Source organism: Rhinichthys klamathensis, unplaced genomic scaffold, assembly GCF_029890125.1.
Source record: "Rhinichthys klamathensis goyatoka isolate OS25496 unplaced genomic scaffold, OSU_Roscu_1.1 h1tg000291l_1, whole genome shotgun sequence".
NCBI lineage: Eukaryota > Metazoa > Chordata > Actinopteri > Cypriniformes > Leuciscidae > Rhinichthys > Rhinichthys klamathensis.
Window position 1 is genome coordinate 314,134 of NW_026606810.1, and position 19,866 is coordinate 333,999.

Genomic DNA, 19,866 nt, shown 5'->3' on the forward strand with positions numbered 1-19,866 from the left:
TGTCATCTAAACAAGAGGACACACTAATTTCATCTACTTTGTCTGTACTGTGGGCTTTTCCAATGCACACTGTGTCATTATCAGATACCCAGCATTTTCCAATCCACTGTTTTAGGAGACATGGGCCGAACAGGAAGAAGTGTGGTGGAAGCTGTTGTAGTGGTGGTGGTAGTAGTTGTAGTAGTTGTGGTTGTAGTAGTAGTTGTTGTAGTGGTAGTAGTGGTGGAAGTGGTAGTAGGTTTGGGCGGAGCAGCAGTTGTAGGGGCTGGTGTGGCTGGTTCTGGGGTAAGTATTGCTGGGATTGGATCAGTGGAGAGGGGAGGGGGAGGAGGAGGAGTTTCGAACATCAAGGCATCTGTAAAGTTAACGGCTGAGAGGAAGAACAGAGAGAGACGTTATGTGGAGGTCCCAGGGTTCAGCACAAGAAAGACAAAGAGATGTGAGAAAAGACAAACAAGAATGAGTTAATCAAATGGAATTTCCACAATTCCCTTTTCCAAAACAATTTTTGTGAAACAGAGGCTATGTTCCGAATGGAATACTGGCATACTGCTTCTTACTGCATTCAGTATGATCTATTGTATTCTACCTGCTATTATTATTATCTACTGTAATTTGAACTCTGTGACACACACACTGACACACACTCACACACACTCACGTATTTTGGTCAAAGAAATGTAGCCGTGGCAAGCATAAGCGACTTTTTCAAAAACATTTGAAAAAACTTACCATCCCCAAACGTTTACACGGTAGTGTTAACAGTATGTACAAACATATCTAAGAATTACTAGATCTAGGTATTCCAGTGAAAATAGTGTATGTGGCATAATAGTATGCTATTCTGAAAATAGCCAGTATAAAAATATTTTGGTCATGGCAGACATCTAAATACCATGCATATTGCCAAGAATATTAGCATCTTTAAGACACCATTATTTTGTAATGCTTACATTGATTGTTTAGCTTGTGTAGTACATTCTCAAATATTAGCTTGTAGTACATATACAGAAATGGTGCAACAACTTTGTGATATTTGTGAGCATGAATGTTGGCACGTCATGCCGCCGAAAAATACTGCAGAGGTTGCACAGAGGGTATCTAAAAATTGATTGTTGTGCACCACCAAGGGGAAATATAGGGTCACTACAAACCTCTGTGCTAAAGCTGTGCAATACTATAGGGACAACTGCAAAATGCTGCAGTGTTCTCAGATCTTGGCATTTTGAAACTATGAAATATAAAATCATATCTGCTAAGACTTATACTTATTAACTTGCAGTGCTGTCAGCACATTAAATGTACATTTCACCCAAAAATGAAAATTCTGTCATCACAAAAAAAGACATTTTAAAGAATATGGGTAACCACACAGTTGATGGGCCCCAATGCCCCATTGACTCCCATACTATGGAAAATAAATACTATGGAAGTCAATGGGCCCCTTCAACTGTTTGGGTACCGACATGCTTCAAAATATCTTCTTTTGTGTTCAGCAGAAGAAAGAAACTCATACAGAACAACTTGAGGGCGAGTAAATGATGACATCATTTCCATTTTTGGGTGAACTATCCCGTTGAGAGAAGATGTGTGGAAATCAATTAGAACGCACAGTGGATAGAATCATTCCCGTGGTAGATAGTAATTCATAATGAAAAAATATGAATTATTGTACATCTTTGCTTATTGAAGCTTTTACCTTGGAAACAATGATTATTTGAGTACCAATCACCAACTCCATAACAAACAACTATAAGCAGTTTCCAAACTCAACTAAAAAGTAAGAGCAATCCGTACTATGCTGGGAAGGTAAAGCCATGTCAGAGAGCCCCGGAGTGCTTGGTGACATTAAGATTCGCCAGACCAAGACATGCTAATGGATGTGAATCTTTTGCACAGGGGTGTGGTTTCAGATCAACACAGCCAATCAGCCAACAATTCAGTGCACTCTTACCTGTATGTCTCCGTCTGACACAATATAAAGAAATGCTCAGTAAAAGAGAAATAAAGGTGGCACAAGCAGAAGCGGTGACGTGCATTGCAAAAGCAACGGACTAATGGCGAGCTGATTTAACATTTATTCTTTTTATTGATTCAGCAGCACGACACTCACTACCTGCCGCTTTGTCTTATCTAATTCTGACTTTCGTGTATCATTGCTTGACATTTAGACACACTAGAAAACAGACCATAATTGCTTTACTAAAACACTTATTTACTATTCTGCCATTTTCATCATGGATGGATTCACAGCCAAACATCATCACTCCATTAACACTGTTCTATAAGCAGATGCACCTCATCCATATATTAACATAACTGCATTTAAACTATGCAGGCTGTTTTGTAGAGCTTAGTCTTGCATGTTCACAGCATTAATTAACTAGGAAAATACTGATAGATTTGACATTCTGGGGTATTCATCATCATTTTTCATCATTTGCATCCACTTTGAAAGAGCAATTGGCACAGGAAAGTATTCATTTACATAAATAAAAAACACGATGTTTCCCTCTCTGACTGTCTACAACACACGTGCTAAATCTGCAAATATGATTTAATAAAGAAAAATGGCTAATGGTTCAACAGGTACAATGCAATAGGTTTTTTGAATGACTGCTATCCTCGAATACCACATTATATTCAGTATTCATGACAATTTGCCCTGTATTTCCACCAGAGAAAGAGAAAATTGATATTTCAGTACTATCAACACAAAGTGCATGGTCAATGGATACAATTTTCTCCCAAAGCATTTAACTAGTCGTCAGGTTATCTGTTTCTACAGTGACAATTGTTAGAGAAATTGGTATCAACTACACAAACAAAATTGGCTTGCCATTGTGATTAGCTTCTATTACAGCGTTCTCTTCATAAATGTCTTCAAAAACATCACTTGAATATTAATTTCCCTTTCCCTAACACAATGACTGTATCAAAGTATCACCACTAGAGGTCTCTGTTTCCCAAACTAGAACAACAAAGTGCTTCATTCTGGCTTCTGGGTAGATTTTAAACCAAAATGATGAGAAGAGCATGCTGGGATATGCCAAGCAAGGCATGTGGTAGGAAGTGATGTCAAGGCTAAAGTAGCGAAGTGCCATCAGGGATTAGGGGGTCAATCAAAAATTACATCAGAGCCACACATGACTTTAACCTTATTTCTGTGGCACTTAGAAGCATTTTACCAGCAGCATAAAGAGATACAACCTAAATCATCTACACTGAGAGCAGATTCAGTGACTTCACAAAAGTGCAAGAGTGTAGCCCATCCCTGAAAGCACACAGTGAGATGGATGAAGGCAGACGGACAATTAGACGGATCGGGACAGGCATTAATAGACAGTGCAGTTGAGCTGTGTTTTTCATCAAGGGAAATTTAACAGTTAAAGGTGAAGTGTGCAACTCCTGCACTTGAGGCACAAAGCAAAAAAAAAATAACTTTTCAAATAAATTTCAAATACTCATTTTTTAATAGTTATTATTATTGTGAATCTTTTGTAATATTCTTGTGATTTTGAGTATTTAGGAAAAATAATATCATTTTATTTTACAGTACAAGAGTAAAATTACAATTCTAATACCGATTCTTAAATTATTTCTAAATGTTAAACTATTGAACTTTTAGTCTGACATTTGAACACTGCCGCGCTTCACTCTGAAACAGGCAGTGCATATTCATTTCATTAAATTGCAGCCTTTGCAATTTGATAATCGCACTAATCCATAACATAATTTTAGTTTTATTTCAATTAATCATGCATCCCGATTCTCATTCAAATAAAATTCAATAAACTTCTGAAAAAGTTATATCTTATGCAATTTGCTTTGTTGATACAATTTGATCATGTCTTTACTGAAAAACAAATTACTGATTAAGATTTTTTTTTTAATATATATATAATCTTTATAAAAAGTGATCCTGGCAGGCCCCTCAAAAAAAGAAAAGAAACAAAGATTGCAATTCCATTTTGGTGCTGATTTTTCTCAACTTACCCACTTCACCTTTAATTAAACATATGTATAACTTCCTAGTGTTGGTAAAACTGTTTAAGAGAGTATCTGTGTTTGGCTAGCAATCTCAACTGTGGTTGTGAGTCTAAGCACTCAGCTGCACTGTCATATTTTTAAAAAGTAGATAGACAGTATTTGAGGGAAAGGCAGACAGAGGCTGAAGCAGAGACAGATTGCAGGGCAAGAGATAGACGGGCAGGCAGACAGTCCATTCCCCCATTACCTACAACTGTAGAGTCAGTATCTGGGGTGCCTTCAGTCAACACCACAGGAAAGACAGGAGGAGAAGAGGTGAGAGCAAGTCAAAGAAGACAAAGAAGAAATCGAGCAGTTAAGAGAGAAACAGATCGAGTTAAAGACACCACAAAGCATCAGGAAACAATGAGACAGAAAAGTATTATTAGAAGGAAAAAGAACGACAGGGTGGAGCACAGACAAGAACACCCAATGATTCTGCTCTCAGATTCACTAACAGCTCAGTGACACGACAAAGCGACACGACTTCCTTGCTGACCTTCATTCGCGAAATGTGGCGACTCCACGGCGTACACTTCTCCTGCGCCGACCTGTGTGCGAGCTGCTAGGTAGAACTTGAACCGTGTTAAGCGGTGAGGCAGATTCATGACGTACTCCGTAACATTGGGTAGAAAACTCTGGACCTTCCTCTCTCCCGCCTGCGTCCCGTTCACTAGAGCAGAACAAATAGAATAGATTGAACAAATGCGCTTTTTGAAAAAATTATAACAAACATCTGGGCAAAAGTTGTGCAGTGCATTCCAGCCTTAAAGGGTTAGATCATCCAAAATGACTATTAATTACTCACCCTCATGTCGTTCCAAACCCAAAAGACCTTCGTTCATCTTTGGAACACAAATTAAGATATTTTTGATGAAATACGAGAGCTTTCTGACCCCCCATAGACTGCAATGTTATTATCACTTTCACTATTTGTGTTCTGAAGATGAATAAAGGTCTTACGGGTTTGGAACGACATGAGGGTGAGTAATTAATGACAGAATTACTTTTTTGGGAGAACTAACCTTTTAAGATAAACTAGGCATGAAACTCTTTGCTCTCTGAATGTTTATTCACTCATTTTTGAGGCTTCCTTTGGTGCAAGGTGAGCTCACCTGTGTGGTATTGGAGTGTGTATCCAATCAGGATACCGTTCGGCTCCAGTGGCTTGTCCCACTTCAGGTGAACCACGTCTGTGTGCCTCTGAATCCTAAAGTACTTTGGCGCTCCTGGCTCTATGAAAGGAATATGAAAGCCATCAGTATTCTGCTTTTTGTTACAAACATCACATATTTGATGCTTCGTCATGGATAATGCTACACCACTAAAAGCAGAGCATGGTGAATCCTACCTCCCTCCTTGGTGTAAAACTCCACAGTGTTACTTTGTGGTCCCTCATACTCTCTATTAGCCACCACCATGTATATCTTATATTTGCTGAATGGAAAAAGCTCTGTCAGGATGCCAGAGGGATGTTCGGCAGTGGTGAAGAAACCTTTATGCAACTTTGTCTTATTTACTTTCAGGCCTTTGATGAGGCTGGCCTCCCGCCAGTAGTACAACTGAGAATATAATAAAAGAGATGTGAATGAGCCACGTTAGCACATTCAGTAAGTGCAAATGCATGGTTAATGTAGGACATCCTGTATGTTTTTGTGTCAAGCAGATGTGTGGGCAGACACCTTGTACTCTTTAAACTCTCCGTTCACAGTGCTGGGGTCCACAGGCACCCAGTGAACATTAACTTTGGTGCTGTTGATCTTCGACACCTTGAGTTCTGTTGGTGCAGCGGACGGTTCTGATGGGAAAAATAGTATTAGTACAAAATAGACCAACAAAGATGCACCACTATCTGTGAATGACTATAAAAGTGTCATTAAATATGAAATGTTAGTCCTTACTGTCTTCCCCAGTGTAACCGATGACTACGTTTGACTCTGGGCTGTGTCCAAAGTCATTAATGGCCTGTATTTTGATCTCGTATGGGACATAGGTGTCTGTATTATGGATAATGTGCTTTGCTCTGGTTGTAGTTATGTTAAACCACTCCTCCTCTGTGTCTTTCCTTCTCCAGGAGACCACATATCGCAGGTTTGGCCCATTCCTTTCTGTGTTCTGAAGGGCCTGTGACATGTACAGATACATTAGCTCACTAACAGTCACATCTGTCTGCTTTTTCAAGGTATTACAATAAACCCAGTCCATTTACCTGCCATGTGATCTCCATGTTATTCTTCTTGTTTCCCCAGCCTTTAAGACCACCAGGGATAACATCAGGAGCTAAAACAAATCATTATATGTCAGTAAATGTCTCAACTTATAATTTTGCCAAACTTTTATGGGTGCATAAAAAAAGCAAAAATGTAATTTTTTGAACACATTCCTATCAGGGCGATATAAGTGATCACTTACGGGCTCCGCTGGTCTGATAGCGTGCAGAAGGGTGGCTGGGTTGACTCTGGCCCACAGCATTGATCGCAATCACTCTGAACTGGTAGTTGACAAAGGGTGACAGCTGCAGGTTAACTGAGTTTAGGTTGCCATCATATATAGACAGGTTCTGCCACTTGCCCGGCTCCCACCTGTCCTCTTCAAACTGGACGAAGAATTCTGTAGTAAGGAATGGTAAATGGTAAATGGACTGCATTTATATAGCGCTTTCACAGACCCAATGGCCACCAAAGCGCTTTACAATTTGCCTCACATTCACCCATTCACACATTCGCTCGTCGGGAGCAGCTGGGGTTAGGTGTCTTGCTCATGGACACCTCGACACTTGGTCAGGTGGAACCGAGGATTGAACCACCAACCTTCCGGTTTGTAGACAACCCACATGAACCACTGAGCCACTGCCGCCCCGGAAAAGGAAACAGTTTGATAGTTTAAATTCCTGCTATTAGTCATTAAAAAGTAAGAGGTAGAGATATCAGTCCTACACAGAGTGGGAAACTCAAGTCTGAGTATTTGAATGGTAGACTATTCATTTTTAAAAACAGCGATTATATTAAAGATGAAATAATATTTTGATTCAGGTAAAACTCATATACTTAAAGCTGAGAGTCAATCTCAAAAAGAAACAAATTATTTATTTGAATCATTTGAATCTATATACCACTAGATGGCGCCATGGTGATTACTGTTTTTTAATTTTTTGGGTATTATGAGCAGTGTTGCCAATTAGCAACTATGGGCCAGATTTGCTAAACAGGGCAAATTAGTGTGAGAGCGCAATTTAAAAAAAAAGCACCAATGGGAGTGGAAAGTTCTGTGTGTGATCTGGCAAAGAACACAGAACACAGGATTAGGCAGAATGAACACATTGACATCACAAATATGCTAATTGAATGCTATCATCTAGTGAAATTTTGTGACTTTTCGAGCAGGCTTTAGCTACTTTCCCTTGAAAAAAGTTGGCAACACTGATTATGTGCAAATCTTGAATCTATCACTTAAAAGAGACATTCAGAGTTGTTTGCAATGGAAACATCACAACAGCACAAATTGTAAATGCTTGTTTTAATAGGTCATATTTACTTGACTGATAAACCTGATTTGTGTTTTTAAAACAAGAGGTAAGTAAACACAAGAGCACTATTAAAAGCAGTGAAAGAGGTGTTGGTTAAGTTCACTCGTTTGACTTTAAAAGCCTTTAAAGACATGAGACTTGATCTGAACTCTGAACTTACGTGTAACAGGACTGTTGTTTTCATTCCCAGGCACCCAGGTGAGCCTGACACTACGTGCTAAAGGGTCCGAGAGCTCAAGATCCTGAGGGGGGTCAGGTCGACCTGGAAGAGAACAGTATACTAATTAACCATGTAAACTTACACAACCACTAATTATTCTAAGTTAAAAAAGGGGTGATTGTTAGAGGCTTTAATAGGACATTAGACATAACTGTCTTTGATATGTTACCTGCAGAGGCACTACGATTTGAGGCAGAAGAGATGTCATCCTCTATGAGGTAAAGGTCAAAGGTCAGGTCAAGGGTTAGTGTGACTATTAGTAGATAAATATAATGAGAAACGATGGCTGCATCCGAAATCGCAAAATTACTTCACGCCCTCTAAAAAAGTATGTTCTATGTAGCATCAATGTTTGTAGTATGAATGTAATCGGACACACTACATTTGCCATGTTGTCATTATCGGGTGACCTACAAGCATCAGTTGCGTCGCTTCAACTCCATTCACAAATCCTCTCCCGTGGCCTCGTGGGATAGTAAAGTGTCCATCGAATGCACACTTCAGAATCTCGCCGGAAATAAAAGGTCATCCGGGTTTACTTTTATGAGTACTATACTATATAGTAGGGAAGCATGCGATTTTGGATGCAGTCAAACACTATAGCTAATGAAGAAGGCACAACAGTAGTAATCTTCAAGCAAACTATTAGGAAAACATGCTTTATTTTCCATAACAGAAGTTATTTTAAGTTATTTGTGGAGTTATTTTAAGAGGGACAGATCTATAAGTTACAAAAGTTAAAACATTTTTTTTTTAGGGAAGTTTATTATCCTCTGGATATGTGACATGTGACTGTTCCACATGCCTATTTCCGTATCTATTATGAAGTAAGTTACTAGCCATTAGGAACATGAGAAAAGTGCATAAAAGAGGACCTACATTGATTGTAAGGTGTGTGTGAAAGTGTGTGTACCAGTGTGTGTACCTATAACTGTAAGGCGAGCTGAGGCAGAGTCCTCATCTATCTCAGTTTTGGCAGTGCATGTGTAGGTTCCTCCATCTTCTGGATTGACATTCTGAATAGTCAAGGACTCTTCATCCTTTCTCAACCGGCCACCAAAACTAGATGACAAATTAGATGTTACGTACAGAAAATTCAGCTTTGCCATCACAGGAATAAATTACATTTTAAAATATATTCAAATTAAATTATTATTTATTGTTGATTAAATAAACAAATGAAGCCTTGGTGAGCATAAGAGTCTTCTTTCTGCTGAAAGTGAATTTGGTATATAAGAGTGAAAAATAGTGTTCAGTCTAAATATGATTATATTGTACAAGTGTAAAGTTATGTGACATTACGTCCAGCTGAAGCTTAGAGGTTTGTCATCTTTCAGCCATGTGACCGTAACAGGAAGGGAAGAATCGCGTTTAACTCGACAGTCAAAGCGAACCGTGCTCCCTCTGGGTTCTGTGACATGCTCGGGTGCCCGCACTATCCTTGTGGGCTCTGAAATGAAGCACAACACGGAGTAAATGAAGGCATTCATAGGTTCACATATGGGCAATAATGTTATTTTTTCTTGATTAAAAAGTCACAGTTAGTGTGTACACGAATGTACAAGTCTGACTTAATGATTAATGCTTCCGATCTCACCTTTAACCTCCAGGCGCACCTGATTCTCCATCTTGCCCAGGATGTTGCTGGCGACACAGGTGTAGGTGCCTTGGTCTTCTGGCCGGGCTTGATTGATCTCCAAAGTACCGTTTGGGTACAGCTTGTACTGACCACCATCCAGACCACTGCCTAGGCCATTCTTAAACCTGAACACACACATGTATCTTAGATTTTTTTAAATCAAATTTTTATTCTAATTCACTACTGTTCAAAAGTTTGCAGTCTCTCTATTGACAGTCTATGCAACTACCACTTTGACGCTTCAAAACGTAGATCGTAAAAGAGATCGCAAAACGAATCCATATGAATCGAGCGGTTTAGTCCACATTTTCTGAAGAGACAGAAATCACAGATCTTCATCAAAAAGATCTTCATTTGTGTTACATAAGTCTTATGGGTTTGGAACGACATGAGGGTTAGTAATTAATGACAGAATTTTCATTTTTGGGTGAACTAAGCCTTTAATAAAAAGTGACAGTAAAGACAGTTATAATCTCAAATTTCAAAGAAATGCTGTTGTGTTGAACGTGTCAGTTTCCACAAAAAAACATTAAGCAGCACAACAGGTTTTAACATTGATAATATTCAGAAATGTTTCCAAATCAGCATATTAGAATGATTTCTGAAGGATTATGTGACACTGAAGACTGGAGTAATGATACTGAATATTCCAGGAATAAATTACATTTTAAAATATATGAAAATAGAAAACAGTGTGATAATATTTTTGTAATAAAGTGTAATAATATTTTACAATATTAATGTTTTACTGTATTTTTTATCAAATAAATGCAGCCTTGGTAAGCAAAAGACTTCTTTTAAAATCATTAAAAAATCTTACCGAACCCAAACTTTTGAACAGTATCTGTTCAAACAATCAAACGTAAGCTCACCAGCGCAGTAAAGGGAACGGTGAGCCAAAGAAAGGGCAGTCGAGGAAGGTTCTGTTGTTTTCAATGACTTTGATCAGCTGATTCTTTGGGCCTAGCATTCGCGGTGCCATGTCTGGGAAGAAAACAACACTAACATCTCACAATCAGTGCATTATATGCCCTCTCTGAACATTTTGAACGATTAACTCCATTGTTTTTACCCAGGATGCTGACAAAAGCATTAGCCAGTAGATAACCGTGCTCATTGGAGGCGTTACATTGGTACACTGCGCTGCTTCCGATCTGGACCGAATGGAACATGATGGTATCCCCAAGAACTTGCTGGTTTAGGTTTGGTAGTGAACCTGTTACACAAAGAGCAGGAAAAAGTATGCATTACTGCTTTGTGGACAATGATTCCAACTGTTAGAACAGGAAAAACAGTTGACTCACTTTCAATAGGTTCCCCATTCACCAGCCATTGGATGGTGGGTTTAGGGTTCCCATTGGCACGACACACTAACCGTCCATTCTCATCAGGGGCAAGCACCAGATTGGTGGGCTTATCTAGCCAATAGGGTGCAGCTTTTCAAGCCAATAAAGAAATCATAGAAGTCAGTAAAAGAAAGGAGCATACATGTCATGAACAAGAAGCATCAGTTGCTTTTTCTCTAAGGCCCACCTTTGACCTGGACTTCAACAGAATGGCGAATGCTGCCGAGCTTGTTGCTGGCCATGCAGGTGTAGCCGCCAGAGTCTTCTTCGGACACATTGAGGATGCGTAAAGTTTTATTGAAGTTCTCAAGCTTGACTTTTTTTGCTGGCAAGTCTCCTCCTCTTTTGAACCAATTAATGGAAGGAGTTGGGCTGGGGGGGGATGAAAAAGAACAGGACGTTACTTAATTGTAACTGATAAATCTAAGAACATGCTAACACTGAAGTATTTTGTGGGAACTGAATATGCGGCCTACCTAAAATTTGAAATGTTAAAATTACATCTAATTAGAAATGTACTTCTAAATAAAAGCTACTTCTAAATATTATGAAATACTATAAAAGTATATAAATAATACTAAAATAAGACTGGTATACACTCACACTCCAGCTGCTATACACTCCAGAAGAAGCTGTTCCCCTCGGAGCACAATCTTGGAGCTGGACAAGCCCTTTGGAGACAGAAAGGTAGGCTGGGTTTCTGGTACATTTCGCACTGTGGAAAAGAAGGTTTGAGTTAGGAGCAACTACACACAATTATTATAAGCTATAATATAATGTTGCGCTGTTATGGATTAATGTTAGATTCAACTTGCAAATGAACAATATACTCTTTTATTAATGCTTTAATTAATCATCATCATCATCATCAGTAATGTGTTGGTAGTTATAGGAGCCTGTTTCCACACCTCAAAGTAAAAAATATAAAGATAATTGTGAGAGAAAGTTTAAACCAAGAAATAGTCACATTGTGAGATATAAAGTCACAGTTTTGAGAAACAAAGACAGAATTAGCTGCTTCTTTTTTTACTCTAAGGTGGAAACATGGTTCCAATACTTCCGTTTCTCACATAAAGAAGATGTTACATTTGCATACAGGAAATATATATATATTTTTTATCAGTGATATTTTTATTTTTAAACTTTAAAGAATTCAAGCAAAACAATGTCACACCAGCATATAAGTATCAAAAGGTACATAACTGGGGTTTTTTTCAAACAAATTTACACTACAGTTAAAAAATGTAGGGTCGGTAAGTCTCTTATGCTCATCAAGGCTGCATTTATTTGATCAAAAGTAAAGTACAAACAGTAATATTTAGCAATATTATTACGGTTTTCTATTTTAATAAATGTAATAAACAGAGTGTCACATGATCTTAATAAATCATTCTAATATGCTGATTTAGTGCTCAAGAAATATTTCTTATTTTTAGCAATGTTAAAAAACAGTTATGCTGCTTAAATATTTGTGAAAACAGTGACAGTCCTTGCTGAATAAAAGTATTAATTTCTTTAAAAACAAATCTTACCGACCCCAAACTTTTGAACGTTATATTTTATTTCAAACAAGTATAAAAAAGGCATCATAATACACTGTTGTTGTTGTATCATCATTGTTTCTGTAAAATCATTTGAAATCTTTATGCAAAAATTACATAAGCATGAAAAAAGAATCAAGAGCTGTGACGACAGACAGATGGTTAGTTGTGGACATAAAACCCTGGTTATGAGAAGACACAGACAATCTTCTCCCTGAGGAAGACTTGATGAGCATGGCAGTATTAGTCTCTATTGTAATGTATATCTAGCAGTAAGATTAGCTCTCAGCTATTAGCATTGCGAACAGTGCTCTTGAAGAGGGAGTGACAACAGCCTTTGTTGGTGTCATTAAGTGGGAGGACAACCCCTGGGAGATTAGACTATGAAGCTGCCAGGAACACATGTTTCACGCCACGGTCACGTGTGTCTGTGGTGACAGCGGTGCCAGTTCTCTGTCAGTGCGACCCCACAATGCCCTGGTGGAGACTATACATTTGAGACAAGAACCAAGATAGCTTTAAAAAGCTTGTGTCTGTCAGTGAACCAAGGTTCTGACAACATTGTCATATATGGGTGACTCTCAAAAAGCCTATCAAGAACAAGTCTGGGTCATAATTAACCCCAAAATCAATCATTTAAACCAAAAAATAAATAAACTAAAAGTATTTAAAATAATATATTTTATTTATTATATAAAATTGATTCTATTATACATTTTATATATACTAAATTTATGTTTTATTTGAACATTCATTCAAGAAACTGAAAGATTATGAATATTTAATTTAATGAATATTAAATATTAAAGTATGTATACATCATGGTAGTAATAAAAAAAAAAAGTAAAAAAAAAACCCAATGAAAATCATTCTGTAGAAACATTTAAAAAATATCTTAACCCCCCCGAACAACTGTAAAAAAAATCGAATAAGATAAAAATCCAGATTTTGGGGGAATTATGCAAATATATTCCATTTGATTTTGGGGTGAAATAGGATCTATGCCTGTTTTTGACAGGGTTTGCGATTTACCCATTTTCTTCATATATTCAGTGCCACCCTTAGGCCATATCCTTGGATACATATGTGCGGTTTTGCACATGGTTATCATTGGATTAATGTTGCTGAAATATTAATGAGCACCTCTTGCCTAATCTCCTTACTTTCATATCCATATATCCATAATGAGCAACGTGATTAGGATAATGAAAGCAATTACCAGATAAATTTGAATACTGGTCTTTCAAAATATGACTGAATAGCTGACCCCAAAAACTGCTTAGACTGATGTATTACATTTTTTTTAAGTAACATAAGCACTGAGTGGTAAGTTCTACGGTCAATAAATTTAATGTGGAACATCTTTCTTTACATTGTGTATTACATAACAGACACACTATCTTAGCATTTCCTCTGCTGTATGTGGTTAGAAACAGCATTGCTAACTCCGTTAGTGTTCTTTTACAGAAGCACAGAAAACAAACTAGCAGTGTGTGGAACTCACCACCATACAGATCAGTGGAGTTGAGAAAGGTGTCATTATAAGGTTCCTCTGTGAATAAATTTGCAGTTTAATCAACATACAGACAAATACAGAGGAAAAAAAATACACTTAATTGCAACCAGGAAGAACAGAACAATACTGAATCAAATGGAAGATGCATAGTCCCTCAAACATCACTGAAACTGTGATAGCAATAAATTAAGGCAATCCAAATAAAACGCAAAGACAACCATTAAAGGTAAATGTCCATTAAGATACTGCAATACTACCTCCTCACCACTAGATGGACCACAATATTCACCTTAGACAGCAGCACCTTTTCAGAGTAACAACATCAAATAAAAGATAACACACAATCCTGAATCATCAGAAATCTCTACTCACTTGTTTGCACTTTAAGGGTGTAGGGGTTCTTCTGCTGAATGGTGTGTGTGAACTCGAAGCGAGCGTTGCAGCTGTAGTCAGGGTTGGCGTCTTTAGCCAGAACATTGGAGAAGAACAAGTCACCATTCAGACCCATTGACACCCTCTTGTCCTGTGGTATAGGCATAATGGCTGTGGAGAAAGACAAAAAGAAAAGAGAATCCAGACTCATTTGTTCAACTTCATTTGATGTGCAATAGCCGACAGGCAACAGAAGAAATCACAAGCATGATTATCTTCTTCTGGCCTGGAACATCACAAGGCTCAGCAAATGTGACACTCAAGGGAAAGGAGTACGAGATGAAGACAAGACGTTCTGCACTAATCAACACTGAGTCTGGATTTAATAATGATGTCTCCGGCCTTGTGGATCAAAGAGTGTAGTGATCAAATGACATTCTAGTGATGGATATTATCTCACGTGCAAAGAAGTTAGACAGTATCTTAAAGGTGAAGTAATGCACAGTATATCGATACCAGATGATATTAGAGATGTTTCTAATGTATTGTATCAGTTGCATATTTAATTATGCATGCTCATTTCCCCTATTTTTACATTTAGATTACCTTTGCGAAAGTTAATCTAATAATTAACACTAATAATTTAAAAACAATGAAATATTTAATTACTGTTAAATGTAATCTTTAGCAAATCTGAAGAATAAATAAACATTTTAATACTGTACATTATGTAGTACTTAAAACACTGAGGTAGTAGTAGTAGTAGTAGTAGTAGTAAAATCTTTATTTGTCCCTTTACAGGGCAATTTAAGTAGCTTCAACCTCACAAACATACACATTTTTATAAAACAGAAAAACATCAGAAAAACATCAGAAAAACATCACAAAAACATCACAAACCCCGGGCATTTATAATAATTCTTCATATAACTACTAATTAAAATTCACGGTACCTTTATCTTTGTTTCAAATAAGTATTTACACTCATAACTGCGTTTGAAACAAAAGACCTAGAAGCTTTAACGGTCCTCCACTTGGGCACTCTATATCGCTTTCCTGAAGGAAGCAATTCAAATTCTAAAAACAAAATGTGGGATGTATGTATCCTCTAGGATAGTCAAAGACTTCCTAAGAACATTTCTCTCACACAAAGCAGACAAACCCAACTGTACAGATCCTGTAATCTTTGACCCTAAATTAATAATGTGCTGAAGCTGGGATCTACTTTTAACATTTAATCCATAAAACCAACAGATCATAGCAAAGGTTAAAACACTTTCAATGAAAGATCTATAAAACATTATATCCACTTCAAAGGACTTATGCTTCCTCAGTAAATATAACCGTTTTTGTGCTTTCGAAATAATAAGATTTGTGTTTTCCACCCACCTAAGTTTGTCATCAATTAATGTACCCAAATACTTATATGAACCGACCTTCTCAACCTCTTTACCCGCAATAACTACTTTAGATGGAGTTCCGACAGAATTATAAAATTCTATAGTCATATCCTTAGTTTTGGATACGTTAATATGTAAATGAGAAGTCTCACACCAATCCAAAAAATATTTCAAAATGGGCCCATGCTCTGTGTCACCTTGCTTTAACAGACTCAGCACCACTGTATCATCAGCATATTTAATAATATGTCTGTCTGGATATTGACTTCTGCACCTATCTGTATATAAAACAAATAATAACGGTGAAAGGATACAACCCCGGGGACAGCCCACTGAAGAATGCAGTTCCCTGGAATGTTCTCCATTCACCCAGGTTGAGGTTTCAGTGTTTTATTTTTAATACAAAATATAGAATTTTATCGATCATCGTTTATACGTCATCATCTTTTATAGGTTATCGACTTACTAATTATGGCCACAATTTTAATATTTGTTCATCCTTTTTAAAATCTTTATCTTATGCCAGTTTAATATGCAAAGATAACTACATTATATGTGCAGAATAAATTAATTTAGCCAAAAAATGGTGGCACTATCAAAACATTTCTTTGTTTGTTCGAGCCCAACATTTATGGAAGAAAAAAAAGATTTGATGCTTTGGAAAATCATAATTATAACATAAAAAGTTTAAATGATAAGATACTAAGTCATGACTATGAGGTACAAGTTTAAATTGTGACATAAAAAGTGACATAAAAAAAAAAAAAAACTTTAAATGTTATAATTGTGATTTACCAAAACATGTTTTTTTTTTTTTTATATGGCAGAAATGGGCATCAATATAACACAGAATCACTGGCTTAACCAATAGTGTTAGTTTGAGACAAGGTTATCAGTGTGACCAATGAAAATGGAGTGTTCTAGAAAGTTCTTTATCGAATTTAGGACTATACTCAACGATGGAAGTATGGAAATTCAAGCTAGAAGTTACTCTATCTAAAAGATCCTTATGATTAATACTTCTAATTTTCACTGACACATTTCAAAAGAGCCATTTATCACTGTACTAATGATGACAAACAGTCAAGATGTGTGATCAAAGCAGTGCAGGGTATGTGTCTGTCTATGTTTCTTGATTCTAGGTCTGTTGAAATGTTTCAGTGCCATGCTTGCTTCTGCTCTCTCAGCTTTTTTATCAGGTAGTGCAGATTCGCATACATGCACTAGCTCAGCACTAATGCAGTAACGGACACTGCGGTGCAGAGGACACAGACTGAGAGACTGAAAGTAAGAGGAAGTGAGAGGGAGGTTTGAGGAAGAGGTAAAACAGAGCGTGAAGGTGAAGGAGAGGAGGGGTAAGGTTAAGAAATTAGACACAATCAATCACAGGAAGTGATGAGCAAAACTCACAGCTGTCCATCCAGAAGGTTTCAGGAGGGGGGAGACCAGGGGGAGGGTTGCAGGGCAGGACGAGTGGTACCCCCTCACGCACAGTTACTGGCTCCAGAACCTCTTTCGGCCACAGCGGAGACTCTGAGCAATGGAGACAGGTTCACCAGATCAGGGAATATAACATAATGACATCACTCTATTGCAAGTGGTGTGCATATTACTTTTAAAGGGATAGTTCACCCATAAATGTTGTCACCCTCATGTTGTTCGAAACCTGTATGACTTGCTTTTTTGGAACACAAAGGGAGAAATTTTAGCTTTTTCCTTACAATGCGAGGGCAACGATGTCGAGCTCCAAAAATGATGTATCATAAAAGTAGTCCGTACACGGTCTGAAAAAATCTGCAAGAATTGTACAGCTTGTCACTGCACCCTTAAAGGGATAACTGTACTTTATTTACCTCTAAATATTCTACATATTATTACATATTACTAATCTAACATACTCAAACCTTTTAGGGATAGATAAGGAACAAAGTTTACCCCTTTAAATGACACTAGTATCTGTATGTTTTGTAACCAATTGAAACTGAAACTGAGATAAAATATGAGAGCTAAGGCTGAGGGGAAGATTATTGGTATAAGCCAATGCTGTATCACTTCAGAAGACTAAAATATAGCATCATGTGGACATTTTCCACGATATGACAAAATCTTCTACTTTTGAGTTCCACAAATGCATTTGCTTGCTTTAAAAAAGTAGAACTACAATATACATAATCCCACATACAACCTCATATATTATGTCAAGTATACTTACATAGGGTTTATTGTAAACCACAACCACAACAAAAGTCATATGGGTTTGAAACAACTTGACGGTGATAGATAAATGATGACAGAATATACAATCCCTTTACAGTCATTTTGCATGAAGTGCATGTTGTGTACAGTACATGTTGAGCTTTGACATTACAGTAAACCAGCCCTCACTTGACACTCGAAGCAGGATTTTGTTGGAAATTGCTGTGCCAAAGTCGTTGGAAGCAAAGCACTGGTACTCTCCTTCATAATCTTCCGGTTTCCCACTGCTCCTGAACTCCAGAGTTCCGGAACGAGTCCGCATGGTCACCCGCGGGTCCTTCCCCACGTTAAAGAACTTCCCATTCCGCCGCCACTGAAACCTGCACAGACCGGTCACAAACAGGATTTGTGCCAACTTGACGCTGTTTATGTAATAGGTCCATTGTTGGAGCTTTTTAATAAGGGGATTTACACACACATCAAACCAACAACATGAATACCAAACCAAAGTTGACATGAAATGGAAATTTACTCTATTTCCCTTAATGTGAGCAATTCATTGGTGCATATGTTTATTTATTTTTTATTTGTAATTTTAACAAAAAATTCACAACTCAATCTTCCAGTAAAAAGACAGACTTCTCATTTCGTCCTCATAAACTTTCTCTTTCTTACAATTGCTAGTTTGCATTCAGATCTGCATCCATCCAATCAACAACCGATGGATAGAACCAAGTCTTCCTTTTTCTTTTTCGATAATCCGTTTCACTACTTGGATGTATGTCACAATATGGAAAAAAAAAGATCTTCCGTTTCATTGCGACTTTGAAAAAGGGTAGGATTGCGTGCCTGGAGTTGACTGGGTGCCATTTACTAACCTACTGAATATTCTGTGAGCGTGAACACTAAACTGAGCGTATTATTAGACCACAATTGTTTTGCGGACCAGGCTGAGTGGAAGGTTTTGTAAAGCCCAACATACCACCAAACAAAAAGGCCGTCTGAATGGCCACACTGTGTTGAGCTGGTCAGGCCTGCTTTTCACAAACAAGCACAAGTAACAAGAGCCAGAGTGAGCGCCCCTGCATATCTGATGGCATAAGAAGGGTACAAGTGGGAGGGAGGGAGGGAGGACAAAACTGGCAGTGCCACTGTCAGGTTGGGGCATTGGGTGTCACTCTCACAAAAATGTGCTGGTCTTTGTCATGCCGAGACTAATGGCCGTCGGGTTTAATTAGACGGCGACAGAAGTGAAAGAATGAGAGAGAGAAGGACAGGATGATGTAAGGTGGAAATGGAGGTATACAGTAAGAGGTTGCTGACAAACCGGTGACAAAAAGATAGAGAGGAAGAGATGGCACAAAGAAAAAAAGGTTTCATCCATTCTCACGTTGGCACGGGGTTCCCCTTGGCCTCGCATTCAATGATGATGTTATCTCTGGGGTCCACAATGTAGTCCTTTAGTGACTGCTTCACAATGGTGGGGGGCTGTTTCACTGCGGAGGGAGGGACAAAGAGAGAGAGTCTTATCTCAACAGCACTGTAGAAGAACACTCAACTCAATGTCATGAATACATATGCAAGCGTTGCATTTCTCGCTGCTGTCTACAGTACAAACTAAACAAAAGGTTGTTCTATTCACTCTTAGTAACAAAATAGAGATACAATTGGTATAGAAAGATAAAGTTTTGATGGAAAAACATTGCTTATTCATCATTCATAACATTCAAATTCCCTGCCGCTTGTGTGTTTGTTTACTAAATATACTGGCTAATTTGATAAGTTTATTGTACCAGCTTCGTTTATCACAATTTACCCACAATTGTTAAAAAATGGTGTAGAATCAGTGTGGGCCTCACAAAAAGGTGTGAGAGATTGTAAGATGTAAGATTCAGTGGACACAAGTAGCTACTATGCTACTTGGCCATTATGTAACACAAATTTCGTCAATGGACTTTAGAGTGCAACAGTCAGGTTCCGGAAGAAAAAATCATTCACTTTCTCCATAGCGGAATTGATTATTAAACGATAACCTATGAACCTTTAAAGACATACTGTTAGCTACGAGGTTGTTAATTAAT

At 37.8% G+C, this 19,866-nt stretch overlaps 1 protein-coding gene across 19 annotated transcripts in view; it reads right to left on the reverse strand.

Moving 5' to 3' along the window:
- Window positions 1–19,866, reverse strand: part of nfasca (neurofascin homolog (chicken) a) — a 92,793-nt gene that overhangs the window by 15,759 nt on the left and 57,168 nt on the right. For 8 of the 19 annotated variants that reach the window (XM_056269863.1, XM_056269861.1, XM_056269862.1 and 5 more), the window contains 24 exons: window positions 19,176–19,281; window positions 17,975–18,165; window positions 17,000–17,122; window positions 14,190–14,360; window positions 13,806–13,853; window positions 11,364–11,475; window positions 10,948–11,132; window positions 10,719–10,850; window positions 10,487–10,630; window positions 10,287–10,398; window positions 9,373–9,539; window positions 9,078–9,225; window positions 8,701–8,837; window positions 7,945–7,986; window positions 7,716–7,817; window positions 6,442–6,639; window positions 6,239–6,309; window positions 5,931–6,153; window positions 5,712–5,827; window positions 5,381–5,591; window positions 5,145–5,264; window positions 4,529–4,702; window positions 4,238–4,267; window positions 89–370 (listed from right to left, as the gene is read on the reverse strand). In XM_056269863.1, coding sequence (XP_056125838.1) covers window positions 89–370; window positions 4,238–4,267; window positions 4,529–4,702; window positions 5,145–5,264; window positions 5,381–5,591; window positions 5,712–5,827; window positions 5,931–6,153; window positions 6,239–6,309; window positions 6,442–6,639; window positions 7,716–7,817; window positions 7,945–7,986; window positions 8,701–8,837; window positions 9,078–9,225; window positions 9,373–9,539; window positions 10,287–10,398; window positions 10,487–10,630; window positions 10,719–10,850; window positions 10,948–11,132; window positions 11,364–11,475; window positions 13,806–13,853; window positions 14,190–14,360; window positions 17,000–17,122; window positions 17,975–18,165; window positions 19,176–19,281 — 3,345 coding nt within the window. The remainder of the gene's footprint in view (window positions 1–88; window positions 371–4,237; window positions 4,268–4,528; window positions 4,703–5,144; window positions 5,265–5,380; window positions 5,592–5,711; window positions 5,828–5,930; window positions 6,154–6,238; window positions 6,310–6,441; window positions 6,640–7,715; window positions 7,818–7,944; window positions 7,987–8,700; window positions 8,838–9,077; window positions 9,226–9,372; window positions 9,540–10,286; window positions 10,399–10,486; window positions 10,631–10,718; window positions 10,851–10,947; window positions 11,133–11,363; window positions 11,476–13,805; window positions 13,854–14,189; window positions 14,361–16,999; window positions 17,123–17,974; window positions 18,166–19,175; window positions 19,282–19,866) is intronic. The other 11 variants (XM_056269868.1, XM_056269866.1, XM_056269869.1 and 8 more) reach the window with 7 other exon arrangements.